General features: G+C 47.5%; 2 protein-coding genes across 13 annotated transcripts in view; both read right to left on the bottom strand.

The window, feature by feature from the left end:
* Window positions 1–10,436: 10,436 nt before the first annotated feature.
* On the bottom strand, window positions 10,437–13,935 carry LOC1277073 (ADP-ribosylation factor GTPase-activating protein 1). 3 transcript variants are annotated; one of them, XM_316505.4, is made up of 6 exons: window positions 13,350–13,935; window positions 12,672–13,255; window positions 12,486–12,600; window positions 12,268–12,378; window positions 11,962–12,021; window positions 10,437–11,815 (listed from the first exon to the last, which is right to left on the bottom strand). In XM_316505.4, the coding sequence occupies exons 1-6, from the start codon at window positions 13,407–13,409 to the stop codon at window positions 11,204–11,206; spliced, it is 1,542 nt and encodes a 513-aa protein (XP_316505.4). In that variant the 5' UTR covers window positions 13,410–13,935; the 3' UTR covers window positions 10,437–11,203. The 3 variants fall into 3 exon arrangements, with proteins under 3 accessions (XP_316505.4, XP_061498591.1, XP_001688877.2); XM_061642607.1 differs by having other exon boundaries at window positions 12,301–12,378; window positions 13,350–13,930; XM_001688825.2 differs by lacking the exon at window positions 11,962–12,021 and having other exon boundaries at window positions 12,301–12,378; window positions 13,350–13,912.
* A 653-nt stretch (window positions 13,936–14,588) lies between these two features.
* Window positions 14,589–24,894, bottom strand: part of LOC1277071 (mitogen-activated protein kinase kinase kinase 13) — a 33,835-nt gene continuing 23,529 nt past the window's right edge. For all 10 annotated transcript variants that reach the window (XM_061647990.1, XM_061647991.1, XM_061647996.1 and 7 more), the window contains exons 3-7: window positions 23,918–24,526; window positions 22,817–23,011; window positions 20,820–21,485; window positions 19,257–20,732; window positions 14,589–17,855 (exon numbers count right to left, since the gene is read on the bottom strand). In XM_061647990.1, the coding sequence (XP_061503974.1) occupies window positions 17,303–17,855; window positions 19,257–20,732; window positions 20,820–21,485; window positions 22,817–23,011; window positions 23,918–24,526 (3,499 nt within the window). In that variant the 3' untranslated portion in view covers window positions 14,589–17,302. The remainder of the gene's footprint in view (window positions 17,856–19,256; window positions 20,733–20,819; window positions 21,486–22,816; window positions 23,012–23,917; window positions 24,527–24,894) is intronic.

Below are 24,894 nucleotides of genomic sequence, written 5' to 3'. Positions count from 1 at the left end.
ATCATCTCAACAAACATAACCTCTCTCTCTGTCTCTCTCTCCCTCTCTCTATCCCCCCAAAAAAAGGCATAATCGTAAAGCTCGCCAGCAGGCACGTCCGAAATGTTGCTGCTCTACCTGAGTCTACCGCAAACACCGCGCTGCCCAGCCCCACAAAACCGGCTCGCTCCTAAAAGACCTAGAGCGGCTTGGTCTCCGATCGGTCCAAGTTAAACAACATTTTTACGCATCTTCGCTCCAACCTGAATTCTGAGTCGGTGCGATTCGCACGGATTAAAATAACAAGATCCTCGTCCTCTCGATCGTGACTTCACCGCCCCCCTCGTGCTCGGGGGCCGATAAGGAGTGCCCAAGCTATATATTGGATCCTCGCTTCGACCGCCGACCATTGACTCTCGCTCTATTCTTGGCATTGTATTTTTAAGCGAAGCTTAATTTTGGACACAAACAGCCGAATAAAAACTGTCAGGCTACGATGGGGAAGAATCTAAACATTTGGCTGCTAAATTTAACATTCCAGTCAGATCAGATCGTGTCGCCGAGCGGTTCCGGCAACCGGTTCTAGCCTGTTGGCTCGCTAGCAAGTGGGGACCGCGGACCAGACACACCACACCACACGGTGTGGAGAAGAGACGCATCAGAATTATTTGAATATATCTGTGTGATGTTTCATTTTTAGAACTGCTCACACAGGGGGTTTTTGTTTTTTGTTTTTTTTTGTTTGCTAGCTCTCTAGGACACACGCACTCAACACACATTGTCACAAGCTTCTAAAACCTTGGCAAAGAAAAGAGCAAAGTGGTGATTACAATTGAACAAAATCAATCAACCACCTTGGAACCAAGCGGGAGAGCACACGGCGAAGAAAGGAAGGCCGGAGTCGGTTGCCCCGGCCGAGGAGGGCCCAGGGCTTGACATTGAACTAGTTTCCTATTGATGACCATTGTGTCGGTGCAGCCGGTGCACGGAAACTGGAACACGTTTTAGAGAGGGAGAGAGAGAGAGAGGATGCCGCCTCATCATTGAAAGCGAGTTTGATTTTCCTTGAGAAGCGGAAATTCAGCTTTCGAGAGCGTGATGTGTTTTTACGACGGAAGGACTTGTAGAACTGATATTAAAATGATTTCTAATTTCTAGTTTTCTTTTAAAGTGTTATACATTTGTAGAAAACATTTAGCTTCTTGTTCATCTTTTTAAATGTACTTAAGTAATTTAACGTAGTTCAATGATTGAATTTATGCAAGTTTTTCTTAAAATGTGCCGCTACACTGTTCGAGCTGCAGTAAGAAACACATCAAATTTCTGTCAACATTGTAAGAAGTTCAAGTTCGATGGCTTTGTTCAATCAACTGTCCATTACTTGCGGGTATGGATTAACTCATATTCAAAAAAAGGCCCCAACTAAACACACGCTTTGAATTTACGCAGATTCGGAAGGACGTAGTTGTCTTCATTAGATGGTTATTATAGCAAATTGTACCCGTTTAACACACGAATTGTCTGATGAAGAGCCATTTGCTTTATCGTTTAAATTAAAATGTTTGAATTTCATTTGAAAAAATCTTCAAAATGTTTAAAATATGTTCGTTTTCAATAAAACAAAAACAACTAATTTGATTGAAAAAACGATTAAACATGTTTGAAGTCTATTTTAGCTGAAAACGTGGATTTTAGAGTTGAGTTGAAAACGCTGCTGTGTCTTGGGAACAGCTTAACACGGGAGCGTACTGTACTGCCTTTGCTTATTGGACAGTAGCTTTTTGTCCAGTGAATTCAGGGTTTTCTTATAGGATGAAATGTATTGTACAGTTTTGATGGTAAAGTGGAAGTGTTAAATCGCTGCATGGTCGATATCGACATCGATAGCACTACATACAGTAACGGACATTAAGATAGGACCCTTTTTTTTCAATGCACCGTGCACTTGTTTTGCCACGTTACTCGTGTTTGTGTGTGTGTATGTGTGTATTTGTGTGTGTATGTGTGTGTGTGAGTGTGTGTGTGTGTTTGTGTGTGTGTGTGTGTGTGTGTTTGTGTGTGTGTGTGTGTGTGTGTGTAGTAGTAGTAGAAAGTGAGTGTGCTTTTTAATGTGTATTTGCAAGTGCGCGGGTTTGTGTCTGAAAAACATAGCTTGCCATGATGTCATATTGCGTTGAAATTATTCTTATTATGTGTGTTATCATGTGAAACATTGTGCGTTTACACTTGGATAAAAACTAAAGTTTGCATCGACAGCAGCCCTTGTTCCTCGGACGAAAACGCAGGTGTGCTGTTTCATGAATGTGAATGCGACACCGGTGCGAAATGGACACACGCACAATATCAATGAACTCGGCATTCTCTCACAGGTGTTTCTCCAGTGCACGCCATTGAAAGGCCTTCGTGCATCTCTGCGTTGCACGTTGTGTGCGAATGGTAAACTTTGTGCGTGCATTGAGCTGGCGCGCAGTTGTTCTTTTCAATGGGCGTTTTGTTTCATGAGCGCGGCAGTATTCTGTTCTCGATTTTGAAGGGAAGACGCTTACTCGCGTACTCGTTGATAGTTTTTATCCATGCGATGTTTTCGCTGCTCGACAACGATGTAATTCATCGCGTATAGAAGTAGAACGCAGGCAGAGCACGGGATCAGCCGTGTCCAAGTCTTTAAACAGCGCGTTCTTGACGGTCCAAGCAAGCAATGTTAGTAACAATGGGTCGAGGTAAACGTTGTACCGATTATCAGCGCAATATGTAAAAGCAAATGGCTGCTGCTGGCATTAAGCGCAAAAGGATCGAGTTCGTAATGGAACGATCGCGCACTTTTGTGGCAAACGCGCTTCGGACAACCGAAACGTGCTTAGACAACTGAAACGCGCTTGGACAACCGAAACGCGCAAGTCAACCGGACGTCCTCAGAAGACCACGGCGAAAGAAGACCGTAACATTGTTAATATATCGAAAACACACTGATCGCGAGGGCGGTGGTCCTGCTTATCACACCAAAAACCTAACCCAAAACACAAAAAAGCTACTTACAAATCTATCCGAAACAACCTACTTGTGAAACAAACACACACATCAATACACATTCAAACATACATCCACACACACACACACATGCACACACACATACACACACACATACACACACACACATACACACACATACACACACACACAAACACAAACACATACAAACCACACATAAACTTGGCCCAACGGGTGCACGGTGCGTTAAAAACCCAATGCCCTATCTTTCTGTCCGATACTGTACATACACATATTGTAGCCCGATTAAAAATCTTTTGGTTTTTCTTTCCAATGATTAATTAATTGATTAATTAATGCCTAAAAAAGTGATTGGATATCTCAGTTCTCGTTCTCATAAATTATCTTCCATTAAAATGATCTTTTTTGTATTTATTTTTAAATGTTCGTTCAAGACGTTCTGCAGACTAAACAACAAAAGATGAGCCAAAAAAAAAATCTGCATGAATCATCACTTAAAAATGTAGTACAAAAATAACTTAATTTACAACCCAATGCTTTAAACCCCGAAAGAACATTACTATAACTCATTCCGCTTCCGCGGAACATGACTGTACCAGCCTGCTCCTATCAGATCCTGTTACGACCGATTCGCGCTGGAACTCACTGAACTGAAACGAAAGCCTCGACGGGCGTGCGGAAAGCCTCTCTTAACGGACAATAATCTGAAAAACAAATTTGCATTCGATTCGATCGATTCGCGAACCATTTCACAAAGCACGATATGCACGCTTCGTTCGGCAAATATGGACATCAATATTCATAAGCAGATATTCTGCTAAGCGGATAAAAAGCACCGAAATAATACCCACAAAATGTGGCGATATCGATGAGGGACGCTCGAAAGGAATAGAATAACTATGGCAGAAGTTAATTTGGTTGAGATGGTTGTGCTTTTTTTGGGGGAGTGGTGGCAAACACATCTCTTGCTGCATGAAATGCATCCGTTGAAATTGCATCCTTTGCCGGCCTTAACCTTTCAGCAACATAAATAACGTTTTGCTCAATCAACCTGCCCTCACTGACTGACTGGCAGGTGATCATGCGCAAAATTATCGACGAAATCACACACGACCCAACACGGACATTGTTTGGCTGTAAACAAATAACAATACAAGATTCAACCCACAACACACACACGGCCCTGGCCATGGTCAACAGAAGCGATCCACATGGAATGGGCCGGCGGCACCGTTCGCACCGCGGACAGGCCAATTTTGGGAGGCTCATCAATCTCGCGTCCTCGCGTGATGGTCGGGGATCCGTTTTCAACCCTCTCTTGGGGGGAGGATGCAAAGATAAATTGTCGCTCGCAGCTTATGCTAATCATTGGAGGGGGCTGGGAGGAACGGTGATAATCCATCCCTTACCGTGCGGCAGACGGGGGAAACCATTTGTCATAAGTGGCCGACGCCGCCGCTACCAGTTCCGACCGCAAACATCCGTCAGCAACGAATTGCGGAGATAAATTGGGCTTGAATTTATGAGCTCGGAAAGTAAAAGCGAAAAAGCGACTTCTTATCGCTAATCCAATATGAGAAAATTATATTAGTAGCAGCTTTCGTTGGCTGGCTGCTGGGTTTTATCGGCAATTTGTTAGCTTTTAAGAAGCTTTTCAGCACAATTTCCCTGTAATTAGCATCCATCTCTGTACTGTTTACTGTACCGTATACTAAACAGGGGACAACAAAAACACGCTCCTCTAATAATCGTTGACCTTCATCACATGTTTATTGCCGCCTGCAAGCCTCCTGCAAGCCGGTACCGAACGATCGTTCGCACATTTTCGACACATTATCGAGCGCCATCGAGCAGCGTCCTTCGCGCTTAATTGGAGGATGCGCCGCTTGAGCCGGCCGATGCGACACACAAGGTGCGACAATCAACGGACATGCGATATGATGCGCGTTGCATTGATGCCCTCGGGGCAGAACGCAAAACCTCGATCCTCGCGATCGGACGTGTTGTATGTTGCATGTACTACAAATGTACTAGGACAACAAAAAAAAACCAACCGAAAAATGCCAAACCGGATCGACCGAGTGTGATTAACGATAATTGTTCTTCTTCTATTCGGATTTTTTGCTGTTTTTTTTTTTTTGGCATTTCTTGTTTAACACAATCAAAAGGATGTTCGTTAATGTGACTTTTTTTTAGCACCCAACAAAGGCAAAACTATTATTATAAAAAGGATTTCCTCATGTGAAGCGCTAAAGGCGCCGCGCGACGAATGCGGCAAATGTCAACAGTATAGCGGGGGCCGGAAAACGTTTGCTCCTTGAAGTCCGTGTCCGTTTCTGGCTTTTGGGAAAGGAGACTGAAATCGATCATTAAAATCACAATTCAATGATTGCCCCTGACCTTCCCTAGCTTCCCACAAGCCTTTTGGGCCCCATTTTTACTACACCTTCTTCCTCAAACAAACAAAAAACAAACGAGTGTCACCGCGCACACATTTTCACACAACCATAAACCAAATGCTGGTGGCAATGTTATTTTTACGGTTGACAGCTATTTCCTCCAGACTAGATGCTTGACCCCATCGGCTCAGCGCGATCGTCAGGAAAGCGCGAACGTTCGAGTAGCTGCAAAACTACCGGACAAGTCAAAGAAAAAAAAAAGAATAATAAAAACTAATGCGACGCTTCTTGGGTGACACTTCCAATACCAGAGCGTCTTCGACGGGGGGCTTCTGATGGTCGAAGACATGGCAACGAACCTTATGCCAGCCTTACCCCACGCCGAAAAGGTTCACAGCAAACGCAGCAAACTTTCGCAACCAAACTGCGTGTGCGCGTGGTGGTGGAAGCAAGAGCAAAAGAAATGGAATTTACAAACCGGGCGACCTTTTCTGGGACCATCACCGCCTGCCTTTCGGGATACGCCGGCCAGGTCCTCCCTCTTCACGCACTGTTGCAATGCGTGCGTGCGTGCGTAAAGGCGAGTCTTTTACGCAGCCCAACACGACGCACGCAAGAGCGGTGCGCTTCCACGCCCGAAGGAGAATGAGATCATCTCCGAACACGCCTTCTAAAACTCGTTTCCAAAAAGCCGAATTTTACTCACAAATGATAAATATCATCTTCACGCGCTTCACAGCGATCACAGGCGCGCTTATCATCATCTTCTTCCGACTAACAGCGATCAAAACTGTCGCTCGTGTGTGGCTCAACGCGCAGTGTCAACGCGAAGAGTCGTTGCGTGGCAGCTTCCCCCCAAAAAAAAACTCACCGACATTGAACAGCAATCTCCATCTTCAATTGCATATTATACAATAAGAATGCCCAAAATATATAGCTAAAAAAAGAAGCACCTCAAGGTCGAAATACTTCAAGAATATCGGTGAAAGTCAAGTCGGCATTTTTTTTTGGAAGAGGACACACACACACACACATACATCCGCCGTTCGCGATCGTAAAGTGCGCCTCAAGTGGCGATAAATTTTGTCACTTACCCGATTATGTGCTTGTCCGGCGTCACATCTTTTTTTTTTGGAGGAGGGCGAAGAAGCTGCTCTGCCGCGGGTGCGAGCTCTGTTCAAGGGTGAAAAGTTGCCCACAATGCCCATATTCTTGTTCGATCGAAGAAGATCATTTTGATTGGCCGCTCTGTAGTGGATCCTCCGGATGTACACCAAGGGGGGGGGGGGAGAGTTGACTTCTGCACAAACGGCCACGGTATTGCTTTTTCGGGGTAGATAATGCGAGACTCCCGAGCGATAAATTATAACTTTTATCGTTGCCGAACGGCAAGGACGTAGTGTGCGCTGCGGCGCGTGCGCTTGTATCAAAAACCGCGCACAACCGGGGACGACCTTCGGGACAAAGATAGGTCATCAATAATGGTGCTTCTTCGCTTCATACACTTACGTGAACGCGTAGCGGATGGAAGAGATCGTCTTGGTACCTTCAAAACGGTCGCCCGGCGGCCCATTTGCGTGTCAAAATGGCTCATCTTTTTTGTGAATATCATCAGCGTCAGGGCGAAAAGAACGGTGGGGTTCGTCTGGCAGCCAGCCACGCAAATGACCCATTCGGTTGAAGTTCACAGATCGCATCACACCTGGAAGGCATCACACCAGAGGGGGACAGTAGGTGAACTTTAACCGAGACCTAGTGAAAAAAGAACAAAAAAGTGAAAAGAAATTAGTGGAAAAGTCAATGTTATCATGTGTGGAGATTGTTGACACTGTTTTGCGACACGTGATGATGATGCTGTATGGAGAGTGAATGGCATGTAAAAAAAAACGAATTAAAACCCAACCCCTAATCCGCAATAATAGGCACAATGATTACGGCTAATCCTGTGGAACAATTACCAAATCTTAATCCGCGGTTAGAGAGAAGGAAGTAGTGATCTCATCCTAGCCGTTTCGCATCGGCTGGTAGGAAACGCCATAATCAATCGAACGTTATTGTATGGATTCGATTGGACAAACTAAATATCACCTCATCCGACCCAGGGGGTCGTAGCCCGTATGTTCGGAGGAAGAACGTGAACTCTTGTGGTCATAAAACTTCTTCACAATGCCATGGCTTCTACCGGTGAAACTGTTCGTTTTACTGTTAGCCGCGGGGAAGGTGATGAACCAACTGGTGATGGGCTGGCTGGAGGCATTCCGGGAATTGTTTCTTTTGATTGTGACTTCGGCGAAAATAGAACGTACAGTTTCGTCCGGAGTTGGCAGTAGTCGGATAACTGGAGTCGGAGGGAATCGCCCAGCTCCAATTCGTGGTTATCTCCGACTCCGACCAAGTTCGACTCTAGTCGATTTCGACTCCGGATGACTTCAACACTGGTCGATTGTGACTCCTACTTTAGCTCCGAAGACTTCCGAAGACTTCGGCTGCAGGTGACTCCGACTACGGATTACTCCAACTCCGGCTTCTGGATGACTCCAACTCCGAACGACTCCGACTTCGGGCAGTTCTGATACCGGCCGACTGCGACTGCGGATGACTTCGACTTTGATCGACTGGGATTTCAGACGACTCCGACTTCAAAATACCACGACTCCGGATGACTCTGAACCTGGACGCTTACTCCGACTCTAATTGACTCCGTTTCTGGGTGACTCTGACTCCGGCAGATCCTAATTCCGGACGACTCAGGATGGCTTCAAACGTAACCGGCTGGCCCTTAAAAATACTGGTCCATCCTACCTTCCGGAGTCGATTCCGAAATTTGCCGATTCGGATCAGAATCGTCTCCGGTTATTTTACCCCATCACTAGTTCCAATGTTTCGTTTTAGTCCTCTATCCATAAGCTACGATGTGGATTAGATGGGTAGCTGTTTTCGGAGTTTATTTCTTCCCTGGTAAGTGGTTAGCAAAATTTCATCAATTTTTCGAATCTTGTTTATGGGGGGGCCCTGCCCCTGAGTGGTACGGAGCGTTCAAAAAGCAGTAAATCCGGCTCCACCCCAATTTAAAGTCAACGTTGCCATTTGCTGATACAGGAACATAAAAACCTGTTCGATACAGCAGCCACCCGAGAGCCTACAGCGGGAGAAGAAAACAGAGAAGATTGGAACCATCGCACAACGGGTGCCTGTTTAAGTTTAATAGCGTCTTCATGCGAGCCTGCAAAGATAAAAATGATGGTTTCCTGAAGAGGCGCTCCAGCTCAATAGCACAATTAATTGCAATCGATATAAAACAGCCCGCGGAATTGGCAATCGAAATCCGAACTAAGGCTGCCTTTGTTTGTCGGTCAACGCGCCTGGAAAAATGATACTTTTTTGTTGCTCCTTTTGGCATACATCTGTGACAGAGCGAACCTCCCGAGCCGAGGCAGTTCCGGGATGACGAATGCGCATTCGTACGTACAGCAGTACCGGGGCCCATCGTCAACCCAGCACACATTAACTGCATTTATTTACGACCCACCGGACTTCGGAACACGGTTGTCCACTTGAAGAGTTGCAATGCTATTCCCATAAAGCCCCTCTGCAAACGAAACAAACAAACGCACGCAATCGGCTAGCAGGATGTCGTAGGTGGTCGTAGTGTACGCCTTGTGTCACTCATTCATCCAGCTCTCTATTCAGCAGCAGGGGGGCTAGCTAACGGGCGGACGGTAGCAGGTCATACCCTTTTGGATGATTTGATTGCGATGCCATGAATGCAAAGGGGAAATATAGCTTCACGGGTAACCTACGCCCTCTGCTGCGTAAAGTTTACAAACAATATTCTATGCACGATCCAACCGCCGCGTCTACGTCAAGCGCCAACAACGGGCGCGTAGTCTTCGCGGCTTGGCAAGTACAGAAGCTCACATAACAGGCTCACCCTAGTGGTTGGGCACGTAATTACGATAATGATCCTACACACTGCGAGAGAGAGAGAGAGAGAGAGAGAGGGTACACGCACGATGGAGCTTTTTTCTGTGACTGTGGCTTTTTGCTTATCGGATAATCGTAAAAACTGTTTGCCGTGGTGACTGTTTTGACACCTAAAGAATTCTAAATGGGTCTTATGCATCTAGTTGCAACGGTTGTTATCTAATGTAATGATAGTCATAAATCAAAAAGGTATCTTACGGCTCTATCCTGGACTTTTAAATGGAAATGGAATACGTTCTTACTTACTTTGGAATTTGACCGGTTGCAGAAGTATCCAGAACTAGCGGCCGTCAGATCCGTGCCGTCGTTTGCGGCTCTAAATGTCTACGATGTTTAAATAATGAGCTCAACTGTCAAGGGAATTACTGTCGAACATCTTCTTAGTGGGGTGTGAGTATCACTTCCTCTTAACATGGTTCGCTATACAGCTATACAAGTTCGTACAGCTCAAGACTTGTGTCCGCAGAGGACCTTGGAATGAATCAATGTGCGATATATTGTGACATTTCGTGCATTCTCAATTTATTTAGGATATTCTCCAGTTCTTTAGCAGATGATGAAAGCTGCACTATGCACGATTCCCCTGCACAATGCTTCGGATATGCATAATTCGCCGCAGGCATGGCATGGTGTCTCTCTTATTCAACCCGATCTAAGAGCCTTTTGTGCAACATTCTACCTCTCGAACGTCCTAGAGAGCAGTTCAAGGACAAAGTTCATCTCTCACAGGTGTATGCGAGGACTGGCAGTTTCAATATCCTGTGAATGCCATCTTCAAACTTCGCCACAGATGCTGATGGGCTTATGATCACGCTCGTTTTACTCCGAGATCGATGAAATATTGAACAACTTTGAGCCTTACAGCGATCACTGCACCATACTTCGGGCATTCAGATTCAGTGGTCACTTGCAGGATGGACAGGATGATATCCTCCATAGCAAAGCACACAATTAAAAATAGATGCGAAATACAACCAATTTCAACACAGTCATTCGTCTTCTTCGGATGTTTTCTAGCGCAGTCTATGGGCTCTGGTTATCTTGCCCGAGCGGTATGTTTACAGGTTTTGCGATTACAATTAGGACCACTTTTATTATCTGTGTATTAGCATAGGATGCTTTCGCTTTTCTCCTCTCTTTCTCTCTCAGCCGTCCATTATCATAGGTCATTTTGCTAAAGGATGTTGTTTTGTGATGGGTCCAGGGGCAGGGCGGCAGGAATAAAACGGGAAAGGGATCCAGGGGTTTGGGAAATCGAAAGCAATAACCTTCTCGCTCACAGGATTTCTACTAGAATATAGAATATGTGTTTATATATAGCGCCTACATTTTCTTGTGTGTCTCTTCGTATTATATATCTCTTCCCTTTTTTCTCTTTTTTTTTATCTCTTTCTCTCTCTCCCCAACTGCTGCATGTTTTCGCTCTTCTATAACTGTATATAATTGTATCTCTCTCATTTTGCTTATCTACCACCAGATCTGGGATGGGAGTGTTTCTCCTTGGATAGGCGATCGGTCGGTTTTGAACCAGTTTTTTCTACTTTTTCTTCTTCTTCTGCTTATAATACATTGGATTACACAATTCACATTCACATTACATGCTCGTTATGGAAAGGGACAACACAGTCCCCGCGCGGGGTGTAACGCACGCTCGCCCTGCAGTTCCGTGCTACCTCCCCCCGGGGGACTACTTTAAGTCATATCTGGCAAAAGGGTTGTTTTATCTTCCTCTTCGATAGTTTGATTCGTTAAAATTCACATCAACTCCGACTGTGAAGGTGTGAAAGAAGGGGACGTGCGTCCGCGCTCAGTTCCCGCCCCTCCCTCTGCACCTAATTGTTCAGCATGTTCCACAGATCGTCTTCCGGGTTGTTGTTCGCCTTCTTGGAAGTGCTGCTGCTTTTCGGCGCCCGGTTACTCTTAATATCAAGGGCGGCAAAGTCCTCATCGATGCCGGCCGCGGCACCAGACGCTTTGGCCGAATGTTGTCTGTTCGCCGATCCGTTGCTTGTGCGGCGCGTACTGCCGGACTTGCTGCTGGCGTGGCGATCGGGGCCATTTTCGTTGCGCATGTCCACGTTGGCCATCAGCTCGGCCGATGCGGATGTGGGCTGGCCGGACGATGCTGGCCCCGAGTACGACTCGAACCCGTTCCAGCCGTCATCGTCGTTGTCACCGTTCTGGTACGATTGAGGCAAACTGTTGGAGTTGCTGTCGTTCGACCAGCCGTTGTTCGACCAGGACGATTCGTCCCGGCGGCCGGAACCGCCGGTCGAGCCACGCTGTTGCTGGTAGCCGCCCGGCTGTCGACCATTGATCGGACTGCTCACGCCGCTGTCCGACGAGATGTTGCTGTACTGATCATTACTACCGGACGGGGTGCTGTAACTGCCACTGCCCGGGCCACCGAAACCGCCCCATCCTTTACGGCCCACCTCCGTCACCTAAAAGTGAAACAAATACATTAAGAGATTGATTTGGAAAGCAATTTGCCGTTTCTAGCTTGTTTGTGGAGATTTTTTTTTAACTAGCGATGATGGGAAAATCATAATAACGCATAATGCACAGACCCCACAGATAAAATACGAACCTTCGTCGCCAGGTTTGAGACTTGCGAGCCGACGCCTTCCAGCAGCGAACCTTCTTTAACCTAGCCAACATGTACATGGACGAACAGACGAACACACACACACAAACAAAACACAATGATTGGATATGTGACGGTGGGCGACGCGTGCATGAGTGTGCAGGTAAATGAATTTGACACGGGACGAAAAAAAAGGAGGAAACAAAAACATAAAATAATTAAAAAACAAATCGCTTACAAAAACTAAAATTTTGGTGGAAAAATTAAAACAAAGAGAGCATGTGTGCATATGGTGCCGACGACAACTACCTTCTCCGAAACGGTGCTAGAAACTTCAACTACCTTTTGCGAGGCGATACTGCCGTACTTGAGCGCGTTCTCCTTCGCCACGTTCGCTACCTTCGAGAAGACGTTCCAGCCCTAGAACAAGAGGACAGAGAGAGATTGAAGGAAGATTACTTTTAGTATGCCATGCCACACTGCTTGGTGCTGTTGCTAATGATGCTCTTAGTGCTCTACCGCCGTACCGTAGCAAGCGATGATTGCACCGTGTCGAAAAGCTCGTGTGATTGACTCCTGGGCGGTGGATCCATGGTGTATCCGAAGCCGGCATACTTTCCGCCCTGGTTCGGTGGCAAGTTTCTGCAACAACAACAACAGAAACCATTTATTATATTTATTATTTAATCCTTCCCTCCCTGTACTACACTCACTCTGGTCTGGCAGCGTTTTCCTCCTGCTTGCGGCTGAAGAAATCTTCCTTCTGCGCCTTAAACTCTGGCGTCTGGTACTGCTGGTAGCTTCCCCCGTCCTGGTAGTAATTGTCACCTCCATTCTGGTAGCCACCGTTGCCACCAGCCCCACTACCACCACCCATCGAGCCACTGCTTCTGGAATGTGTCATCGAGCCGGTCGATCCACCGCTGCTGCCGCTCGCCGCATACCCGCCCGATCCGTTCACGCGTGCCAGCGCACTCGACTCATCCCACGGCTGTCCTTGGGCCAGCGTACTAATCCGGTCCCGGTACAGGGCAGCCGCTCGCGTACTGTACTTCCGCTGGATCGGCATCGTTTCGTCCCAGTCGTCCTGTGCGTCGAGAAACTCTCTCGCCTTCCGATTGCCGCCCACCTTCATCTTCTCCAGCTCGATGTCCTTCCACTTGTCCATCGACACGGACCGCACAAAGGACAGATGCACACCGAGGCCGCGGTGCTTGCCCGAGCACTCGAGACAGATCCAGATGCCGTACGTCACCGAGACCCACTGGGGGTTGTGGGTGCCACATTCGAAGCATTTCTGCAAAGGGGGGAAAAAGGGCGACGTTGGGGGGAGTGAGGTGAGCATTTGGAGTTAATGATGCGTGCCGCTACACACACTGCACGAAACTTACGTTGTTGCCGTCCGATGGTTTCAGCTCGCTCAGAACTCGTCGCGTACGTGGACTGGCCATGATGACAGATGGGTGAAGAGGAGGGGGGTGAATTTGGAGCCTAACAAACGGCGGAAACCTTCACTCGTACACGTAGCACGGTCAGGCCTTTGGGAACAGATACGACACCACGGCAACAACGCACAATATCTCAACAATCGACCGCTATTGTTGATCGAAAGGAAAAAGGCCGAAACGCTAGAAAGGGTGGTGGGGTCGAGAGCAGATGCTGCCGTGGTTTTCCCACAGGCCTTCTCCTTCTAGTGCTGCAGCGCCGTACTTTCACCAGCCAGTAGCACACAAACACACGCACACGCACACTCGCACACGCTCTTTCACCGAACGCCAGCAAAGACGCCTTTTCCGTTCGCGGTCATGCCTTGCCGGGGTAGATTTTGCACCGAAATATGCTACACATTAACTCAGCGATTGTTTTGTGGCAAAGAAATCAATTTTCCTCCCCACACATGTAGAACCAACACAAAAAATACACACACACACGCACAGTGATTTTTGAACACGAACACAGCGAAACGTCAAACGCGACGTGTCAGAAAAGTTGGAGAACTGAATCGCATCGGGATGTAAACCCAATTGACATTTTCGAGCACGAATAATCGGGAATTCGAGCAAATTCCCTTAAACTGGAGCCTTAAACTTAAGTTTAACCGTTAACGGTCGTTGCAAAAATTGTATATGAAATCATGTTTTCGTCGTAAATCATTGTAATTTGCTGATCAATTATGCACTTTTGGGTGTTGAAAATTATCAAAAAATGAATGTGCAAGTTTGATGTAAGCTATGGCTCAAAAGTGAATAAATTGTACAATTATGCACTCGCTACGTTGCGGCACATGGCGACATCCCACTGTGCCATGGACAAATGCATTTTAGCACACACCCACAGGGCTGTCTTGAGAGCTAAAATAGGTTGAATTTAAATCATAAAATAATATTTTTATAATCAAGCTTACGATTATGAGTCATTGAAGATATTCAACGATAAAACTAACATAATTAATCAACTTTTCCCCACAATATACTATGCAATAATGTAAAATACTACACGTTCCTGAGAAGATTCTAACAAAGCTATTCAGCCCTGCATAACTGCCACTACCACGTGGGTGAGGGTGAATCTGAAAAATTCAAAATTGACCCAAAACTTCCCCCCACAGAAAGAACAGAAAAGCCGCTGCGTTTATTTTTCAATTGCTTGCTTCTTTATTTGGCGCGATAATCTTAGTTGCCGCGATACATGCAACCCCATCATCGTTTGGGACACTCCATGCTTGTCCCCAGCCCTGGGTTTATTAAGTATCCTTCTCTTACTGCTAATAGTAGTGGATTTATTATACGAGGTTTATCTGTCTGCCGACTGATTACTAACGCTAAACAACTAAAACCAGTTTTTTTTTCTTCTTCTTCTTTCGCCCACCGTTTCCTGCACCTGTTTCCTGTATATTTATACGGTTCCTGTTTCTGTCTTTTCCTGGTTCTGTTAAGCACGTGTGTTGCAACCAAATTGTGGAATGTGCATATTGTTTTGCTCTTAATTGTTTTGTTTGTCTCTTCAACTTTCTCTCTTTAATTGGTTTTACATATTTGCTGGTTGTTTTTTAGCGCTTTGTTTTTTTTTTTCTTTTGAATATTTCAATTTGAACAACGATTAGAAGGGAATAACGACTGCCGACCTTATCTTTTAATTGGAGTTGCTTTTTTGTTTGTTTCATATATGTATACCTCTATCGCTACTAGCGTACGTTTTCTTATTCCCAGTTTTGTTTGCTTTTTTGCACAAAAATAAACTACATGTCCTCCTGCTATCAGGGAGCCGGTAGAGAGAGGGAAGTAAGAAAAGGCCTAAATGTTTCATACAAGCGCTGGCGACACATATGATGTACCCACTGATTGGTTTTGTGTACATTTAAACTGCTTTTTATCATCGTTTCTATACACAATAGCGACTGCAGCTTTCTGTTCTGCTGTGGAAAACTCGAAAGAAGAGCGTAAATACAGCGAAATAGGGTAAAAATCCTTCAAAAATAATATCTCTCTTGCTGGGCTGCAGCAGCACAGGTGGTGCTAAGCATCAAGTGTTACGCTGCCCTTGTTTGTTTTTTCCCCTTCTGTGCAATGTGCAATGTGGGGGTCCTTCCTTTCTCGCTAGCCAGGTACCAATGAATTTGTATGATGTAGCTTGCTTCTACAATTGTTAGCAAAACAACAACGGCAGTTTTCTTCCTGTTTTTTTTTTTTTTCTTCTTTACTACCGCTCTTCTAAAATAGTAATGCTGCTGTTGAAAATGGCGGCGCTTTTCCACAGTTAAGGCAATGGCAACAATAACGCGAATCGCGGAACGTTCATCATTCGGTACGCAGAGTTATTACACAGTTGTGAAGCAAAAACACATCCATATTAATGAACGAACCGGAGCTTTTTGTTTGCTTGTTTATGTCCGGTACATTACTCCCTAAACCTGCCCAGGTCTTTCTCTCGCTTTAATGGTTTGTTGGATTGCTTTCAGGTTATTTTAAGGTTTATTTTACATGCGCATAGGTCAAAGTAGTTATGTATATATATTCTATAGTTCTGTAGGCGTATCGTGTGTGTATGTGTGTGTCTTAGTTATTATTCTCTTACTCGCTATACAGTGGAATGTTTGCACCCTCCCCTCTGCCTTTAATGGTTTTTCTTTTCTTTTGCAACATTGCACATCATGTTTGAGTTAACGGGGGAGTGTTTCCCCTCTGTTCGCAACGTACGAAACGTAGCCCGCTCATGGGACGTACGTATCACATTTTCGTAAAACAGCGTAATCAAGCGTAAGCCTCGAATGAGACTTGCAAAGGAATGAGCAAACAACAAAGGAAACAAAATAGGAACTAACAAAACAAAAAAAACGAACATAGAACTCTCCAAAATAGGGGGCAGTAAATGAGCCAAAAGTGAAAAAGGGAAAAGGGAGTGACTTAAGCAACTACGAAACATGTACAAAAGATCATTTAACCATCTAAGGAGGCCTCAACGAGCTGATCAGCCTCGTACTGTTGCACCAGACTGGGCCGTGAGCCGCCTGTCCAAAAACCTCTCCGTTCTAAACATTTCTTTGCAAACCCGGGGCTTGTTTCTCTCTATTCAATCTAAACAGCTAAAAACTAAGTACGACAGATTTTGTCCATCTTCATAGGCCACCAATAATTTGTACACCACTCATGTCCACTTGAAGGGACTCATGTGGTACCCCAACAGCGACGTTCTGCTTTGCTTGATTGCAGAGGTGAGTAGTTTCTACTTGCTAAACGCTCAGAATGGTCCGTCTGGTAGCCTGCGGGTGGGGGGATTGTTCCACAATAAATAGTTCCACAATAGCAGGTAAGCAGCACACCAAAACCGTATCTATATGCGTTTGTGTTTATGTTTATGTATGTATATATATAGGTAGAGCTATCGATCGATTCAGTCTCTCGTTTCGCAATACGCGCACGCAAGCGCACCCATACGTTCCTTTCCCGAGCGTATCCCTAATGCTACATAGACACATATAATATCCGTTTACTTAAACACGACTGGACTGGAGTCTTTCTGGCAGAAAAGAAAAAGATCATCAAAACGCGGGGCCACCGCCAAAGTCAGAGTGTTGTAGATCGGCTGGGAGGGGGGCTTAGAGCAGACAACAACAAAAAAAAAAAACGAGGACGGAACTAGATGGTAACGCACAAAACTATAACAAAACGTGTAAGCAAATCAGTACCGAGCAAATTTGAATCCGATCTACAACCTTAAACAACTCCTCCTACCAACGACAAAAACGATTGGAGGGATTAAACCGATCGAAATAGAACGGTTGCGGAAAGAAAAACGAGCGAGTTCCACTGAGCGATAATCTCAAACAAACATTTCACACAAGCTTTTACATCCGGTTTCCGTTGACGACATCAGCCACCGGGCGCCGGTCGACACGTTCCACCTCGTCCGAGCTGCTGCTGCTGTCGCTAGAGTCCTGCTCGACGTCACTGTCCGGCACGTGGCCATCGTCATCTGCGTCCTCGTCCTCGTCGTCGTCGTCGTCGTCCGTGTCTTTGGCGGAGGTGGTGCTCTTATGCATCGGTTGCTGCTGCTGCTGCTGCTTGATGCGATCGACACGCCGGCCCGCCTTCATCATCACGACCGACGGCAGGTCCGGGTTGGATTCGAGCGTCGATCGCTGGCTGGACGGTGCGTGACTGTACTCGGACGTGTTCTCCTCGTCCGAGATCGTTACGTTCGAGTGGATCTTCCGGTGCACGATCGCCAGATGGTCGGCACCACCGGGGGAAGCATGATGATGGTGATGATGGTGGTGATGGTGCACCATTGCGCTGCTGCCACTGACACCGACGCCACCGCCACCCGACGCTACCGAGGGGCCCGAACCGACCGAGTACTTGGTCCGGCGACCACGCTTTATTGGAAGACGGCCAACACTGTGGGAGAAAGTAGTAGAGGAACATTAGTTAGATGTACAGAAATAACCATTTTATGGTCAACATAATGGGTCTATGCACCTATCCATTCTTCATACAACATATTCATACAACAAACTAAGTTTTTGTCGTGGAGAAATGACCTGTAGAGTTTTCCTGTCGTAACCCTCATTCTTTCTGTACATTCTCCTTGCTCCCTTGAGTCCGTGACGTTAGTGTCCAACGAGATGAAAAACTATCCCTAAAATAACATTTAAAATCGGACGTTGTAAGTGCTACTAGAACAATTGCACGATCCACTTTGCCTTAAAGCACTTTATTGCTCTCTGATACGATTCTCGCTTGAAGGCACGATCATATTGGATTTTAAGATTCTAAAAAATCCAAAGTAATTAGCATTTCCAAATACTGGCAAGCTCAAATGAATCTTGAATCTCTAGCAGTTAGGCACAGTTAAGCGCATCTTTTTCGAACTAATCTTTGTATCTTTGCATCATAAAACGATTTGGATCCAATGATATCAGATCCTGGAATGGTTTGGGTACGATATCAGTTGCAGGACCCGGTATGGATTCAAGATTAGAAATTATATGGATTCTTAATCATATCTAAGACATTTATAAATCAACGATCTAGAGCCAGCATTAGTTGTGGATCAATTCCAGCGCAGGTATGAGTTCGAGATCAATTCACGGAATGATATAGGTTTGCGATCAACTGCAGGATCGGTATAGATTCAGGACCTTCTTCAAAACCATCATGAATTCGGGATGCTCTAGGATCGGTACACTGAGCACTGGAATGGTTTCTGGATCAAATTCTGGATTTAGGAACTGTTGCTATTTCGTTACTACTTTGGAGTGAAATTACTCCAATGGAGATCTTCTTGATGCGCCTGGGAAACCGATTTTTTAGCTTTACTCTTACTCTGGAGTTATTAAATATCTTCGCGAGGCTCTATAATCAGGCCAAATTAACTAGAGATTTAAAATTCCTTCCGATTAAAAGATAAGATTTAGTTAAAATTAAGAACTTTAAACCAGTAGCTAGGCTGACAATTTGGAATAAACTTGAATTGAATTGTTTTGAACATCAGTAATCAGTAACATCACATCAGCTGATGATACCTGCCCTCCAATGACCGAAATAGCAACTTGCTTACAATGGCCAGCTCGCACGCACGTAGTCATCATCACATGCCTCAACAAAGTTTGATAACACAGTAACACCGCCCACCCTCCCGCCCCCAATCTACCACCTCTTCTGATTACTCTTCAAATGAAACATCTAATCTCGGAATTTCAACCACCTTCGCGCAAGATGGGAAAACACTGCCGATATCGCCCAATTCGCATCTCTCTTATCAACGCGCAGCGATGATTCACCAACCGCGACACTTACCTTTTGCGGCGCAACACATAGTACTGCTTCTGGTCCGGTTCCTCTCCCTCCTCATCGGTCCAGCTCTCCTCCTCCTCCTGCTCACCCAGCTTTGGCTCGTGGTGCTGCTCCACCTCAGCCGGCACAGCTCCAGCTCCACCACCGCCACCACCGACAACCGCCAACCCGCCAGCATGCGGTCCACTGTACAGATACGCACCGATCCCGGCGCCGCCAGCACCGGCCGGCTTCAGGTTGCTTCCCGCGCCCGGATGCTTCAACAGGATCGTCTTCCCGCCCGACGGCGGCCCGTTCGGCTGCTTCAGGGCGGCCCGGTACACGATCACGTTGTTGTCGTTCAGGAGATTCCCGTACGCGGCACTCTGCTGCAGCTTCTCCGAGATGATGTTCACCTTCCGGTCGAGCGTGTCGATCTTGTCGTCGTCGCTGCACGCCCGATCGAACCGCTCGTTCCGGTTCATCGCGTCCATGATCGGGTCCGGGCTGGAGCCTTCCCGCTCGTCGTCAAACTCCTCCACGTAACCGTCGGCTTCCTCCTCCCGCAGGTCTTCCTGCTGCTGGGAGCTCTGCTGTCTCCGATATCGGTAGTTCTGCTCGGAACCGGTTACCGGGACACCGCCACTCGTCGTCATCATGTCACTGCTCCGGCTGTTGGTCATCGTGGAGATCGAGATCGAGTTGCCGTTCTCCTCGTCCTCCGGCACCTCCCCATCGTCCTCGGACTGGGGCTTGCTGCTGCAGCGGTACGCACTGACACGCGTCTCCACCGGCAGCACCCGATCGCCGGCGAGCCGCTCGCTCACACTCAGCCGCCTCAACGCTTCCTCAATCACCTCCGGCTCCACCTTCTCCTGCTCCTCTTCCTCCTCCTCGCGCAAGCTTGCCGACATGCGCTTCGAGGCCAGGTTCGGGCACGGGCTCACATCCGGCTCGCTAATGTCCATCGGTTCGGTTTGCGTTTCCGTGTCCACAAGCTTAACGTGGCGCGATTCGGGCTCGCTCTGGACGCGCCGATCCCGGCAAGGGCTGCACTTTGGGCTGCAGTTGATCGTGCCCGAGCCGACCCGCCGGTGGCGGAGCTTTTTCACCCTGCCGGAGGAGGTCGTCGATGGAGCCATCGGTTGGACGGGGACAGCTTCCGGGCTGGTGATGGGTGATGTTACCGGTACAGCAGCTGCTGCCGTCTGCAGGGGTGCCAGTGTACTGTAGGGTGGTGGTGGAGCTGCTGCTACTGGTACCACGACCGACTTGGCACCCTGATGGCCGGATGGGTTCAGCTCCGCATACAGCGTTGCCTTCGCCGGCGTGACACCGGCCGCCGTTGGACTGGGCGTCGTCGAGTAGCCATAACCGCCCCGTCCAGGCAGGGCCGTCGTCATCGCTGGAAAGCTGAACGGTCGCTTGCGGTTTGCCTTGTCGCCGCCACGCTTCAGGAAGCCACACTTGCGCTGTTCTGGTGCAAGCAGCTTCTCTCGCCTGTAGATTGAGAGAGAGAGAGACAGAAAAGAAGCATTAGTTACGGTCGCGAAAACAATCGCAAAAATTCGATCCGCCGACACCTACTTGAGAATTTCCTGCTCCTTCTGCTCCACCTGCAGTATCAGCTGCGACAGCTGCATGCACAGCATGTTCGTCCGCTCCAGCTTCCGCTCGTACGTCATCCGCACGTCCTGCGCGTGCTTCCACTCATCCTTCCGCTTCTGGATCAGGTCCTGCTCGTGCTTCTGTATGTCCATCCCATTGCTCGTCAGCTTCTGCATGTGGCTGCGTATATCCTCGCGCCACGAGCGCTGCGTCTGGTAGTACAGCTCGTACTGGCCCTTCTCGCAAGCCTGCAGCAGCTCCCGCCCCGCAATGTCCAGATGCGTCAGGATGATCTTGAACGACGGCCGGTTGCGCGGTTTCGCGCTCCAGCACTGCTTAATCAGCAGCTTGAACCCCTCCGGGCACGTGTCCGGTATGGGCAGGTACAGTGAGTTGTTGCCGACCCCGAATATGATCTGCGACGAGTCGACGTTCTTGTACGGCACCTCCCCGGTCAGCAGCTCCCACAGCACCACGCCGTACGACCAGATGTCGACCTTCTCGTTGCACGGCTCGTTGCGGATCACTTCCGGCGCCATCCAGGCCACCGTGCCGGCGAAGCTCATCTTCGTGCTGATCTCGTTCCACTCGCGCGAAGTGCCAAAGTCGCTGATTTTGATGACGTCATTCTCGCCAATCAGGATACTGTGGGAAATAGGGATGTTAAAGGTGGAATCGTTAGCAGCATCATCACATTCCAGGAGTTGGGAAGGGGTTTCCAACACGCCACACGAGAAGGCGTTCTTACGTCACACGCATTGCATAAGAACGGACCGCATAGCCATGACGTCATCTTGGGGTGGCAAGGAACGGGCTGGAAATTGGACCACACGACTCTATTTGGTTTCCCTTTCACCCCACAGAACAACCACGCGCCCGAGCCTCGTGCAATGGTACACACAACGGTGGCCTCCCGGTACGCATGCGTTTCCTTTCGTTACGAAAGCAGTAAAGTATCACCGCTACCTCGCTCTTCCCTCGATGTTGTATCTGTTTCCACGCATGATGCGCCACGATTTCTCGAGTTATGCCGGTTCCGGCAAAGGGGGTTGGATCAATTTTTGGATTTTCCCAGCAAAAGTTCAGCAGCAGCAACACACACACGCACACAGCCACACGCTGTCCATATAGCACAACCGTTCGGTAGCATTTGGAGCAAAGGCGGCCTTGGAAGACGTCATCAAGACGTCTTCGTGGTTGCTATTGGCGAACACATTGGCGGTTCATGGCGCACTTTTCCCGACCACCGGTCGATTGGTTGAAGGTCAACACCGGAGTGTTGGTTTTGAGTTCGTGAATGGTTTAATTAAATGTTTATGTTTGTTGTTTTTGTGTTATTGTAACTAAAGTCATTGAACCGACAAATTTATTTTACGCATTTTTGTTGTTGTCCCATTTCGTTTGAATGAATTCACATCTTTTTGAACAATCTTTAAGGAAGTAGGACTGATTCTTTAAAATCCCAAATAAGTCCCTTGGCTAGTAAAACTAAGTCCTTCAATAAAAACATCGTCTTACCAACTAATATACAACACTTAATCTGCAGACTAGCTTGTAGAAAGCTTGTACTTTCATTAAGTTTTCCTCTTTACTCTGGCCGCGGCAGGGCAAGGAGGAAGTGGCAAAGTCCGAACCGAAAACCGTCATAAAACTGCACACTATCTACGCCTCTGTACAGTGCTGCTGAGCAAGAGCTTTTAAAGTGGTAGCGGTATCTTCAATCACTTAATTCCGGTGGACTTTACCGAGTGCCGGTTCAACACAGTAAACACACTCCAAAATCCACGAACGTACAAGAGATTTGTAAAACAACAAAGACACAATAATTAAGACATCAAGACGCTACGGACCGGTAAAAACCGGCAAGGGGTGAGCGGTGAATGGCAGCCAACTTTCAGCGGTCAAAGTTTTTGGGAAAGTGCCTAGTGCCTACGAAACATCGTTTGCACCCTCGTGGTACTGATCAATATACTTACTTGGGACTTTTCAGATCACGGTGTATGATCTTGTGCGTGTGCAGGTACTGCATGCCGAGCGCGATCTGCTGCGACCAGGAGACGAGCTGCTGGGGCGTTATGACCCCACCACTGTCCTGCAGCTTCTTGTGCAGCGGACCGTGCGCACAGTACTCCATGATGATGCAGAACACTGGCGCCTGGGTGCAGACCCCTCTGTTGGTTTGGTGCAGTGGTGGAGTGGAGAGATACGACGCATAGTTGCATGTTCCGCGAGCGGCAGGTTATCCAGGTCAGGTTGCGAAGACGTTGCATGGGGCAGGCATGGGGAAAAAGTAGAACAGAAATAGAAATAAGTTATGTGTGGATGTTCTGGAGCAAGAGCTGGAGCTGAGTTGCACCACCGGAAGTCTTGGGGATATGTGGTGGAGAATGGGCGCCCTAGGATGGCATTAGACGGTGAGGGGTACGGTCGTAAAAATTCCATAAATTATGCAGCTGTTTCTACTTCTGAACCCTTCGCGGGGAAGCGCAAAAATGGAATTTCTTGCTAACACAATGATTTGAAGATGCCACAACTTTGTATTTTCAACACAAATTAGTAACTTCAAACATAAGTAAGACGAATTTCTGTTAGTACTTGTTATCAAACTTACTTTGTTATCAAACTTTTGAATTTTACAGTTCAAGATCACCAAAATAATGTAAAACAGTGCTAAACTATATAATAGACATTTCTTACTATCCCTAAACCTTGATGTAATTAGACAAAAACCTCGTTAGCCGAGTTGTAGGTCAAATCAAGCACGCAAACGTTTTCTATCGTCGAGTTCTTCCGCGCCAGAAGGAACCGCGATAGAATGGTTGAACAAATGCATAGAAAAATAGTAAACGGAACGGGAGGCGACAGAAGGCCGGCTATAAATAGCTTTGACCTAGCGGCAAACCGACCTGGCTCCTGGATGGCGACCCACTCCAGTACACTGGCGCTCGTGCAGGCCCCAGAAAAAAGCACCAAAGCCTCGCAAGCACGTGACACACGCGACAGTGTCGTGCAGTTTATTCAGATTTCAGTCCCTGCATTGTAAGACTTTCAATCCTCCCAACCTTCTCGCTACTCACTTGAACTTGACGATGTTCTCGTGATCCAGCTTGCGCAGATGCCGGATGTCCGTCTCCTTCAGCTCGCGCACCTTCTTCACCGCCACCAGCTCGTTGCGCAGCTTGCCGCAGAACACGGCACCCTGGGCCCCGCTGCCGAGCCACACCATGTCCGTGATGGTTTCGTACGGAATTTCCCAATCCTCAGTCTGTTTGCTCTTCATCTCCATGATGTGGCTCTTGCCGATCAGCGACAGCACCGGTCGCATGCAGCCGAACAGCCCATCCATCCAGCCGGCCGTCGCCGGTTTGCTGGACATGCCGACACCGACACCGACGCCGATGCCGACGCCAACCGGGCCGACGCCTGGGCCACCGGCCGCCACCATGCCCACCGGGAGCTGGGGCCACCCGTTCGCACACATCGCCGGGTGGTGCTGATGGTGGTGGTGGGGCAGGTGGTGTTGCAGGTAGTCCGGGCTGCTGCTGTCGTCGTTACCGACCTGCTGCTGATGGTGATGGTGGTGATGGTACTCGTTGCCATAGATGACCTGCGGGTAGGGTGGAGCCGGTTGCTGCTGTTCATTGTTCAGGCCCAGCTGATCCAACTCCTCCTGGATCGATATCATGCTGTGCGGAAGAAAGAGAGAGTAAAATAGAGGCAATTAGATTCAGTTTGCAAATAATGGACATAGAAATAATGCTCAAATAGTTTTAGGACTTCATAAGAGTATATTGGAATGAATTGTTAGGCAAAGATAAGATACATTCTTCCGCTCAATTCAATCAATTAGAATTCGCATGAGTTTTACTTCTTTTTACTTGGAAGGTTTAGCATCTACACTGAGTTCTGCTGCTAGTAATAGCTCGATCGCAGCATCGGTGTCAGGCATCAGATAAAGTCTTTGAATAGCAATAGGTTCAGTATCGGTTCAAAAACAGAATTGAGTTCTGTATCAGCTCCAGACACGGAATGGGGTTGAGGTGAGTTTGAAGAT

Source organism: Anopheles gambiae, chromosome 2, assembly GCF_943734735.2.
Source record: "Anopheles gambiae chromosome 2, idAnoGambNW_F1_1, whole genome shotgun sequence".
Lineage (NCBI taxonomy): Eukaryota > Metazoa > Arthropoda > Insecta > Diptera > Culicidae > Anopheles > Anopheles gambiae.
Note: the sequence above shows the minus strand (reverse complement) of the source record. Positions and strands in the feature narration are given on the sequence as shown.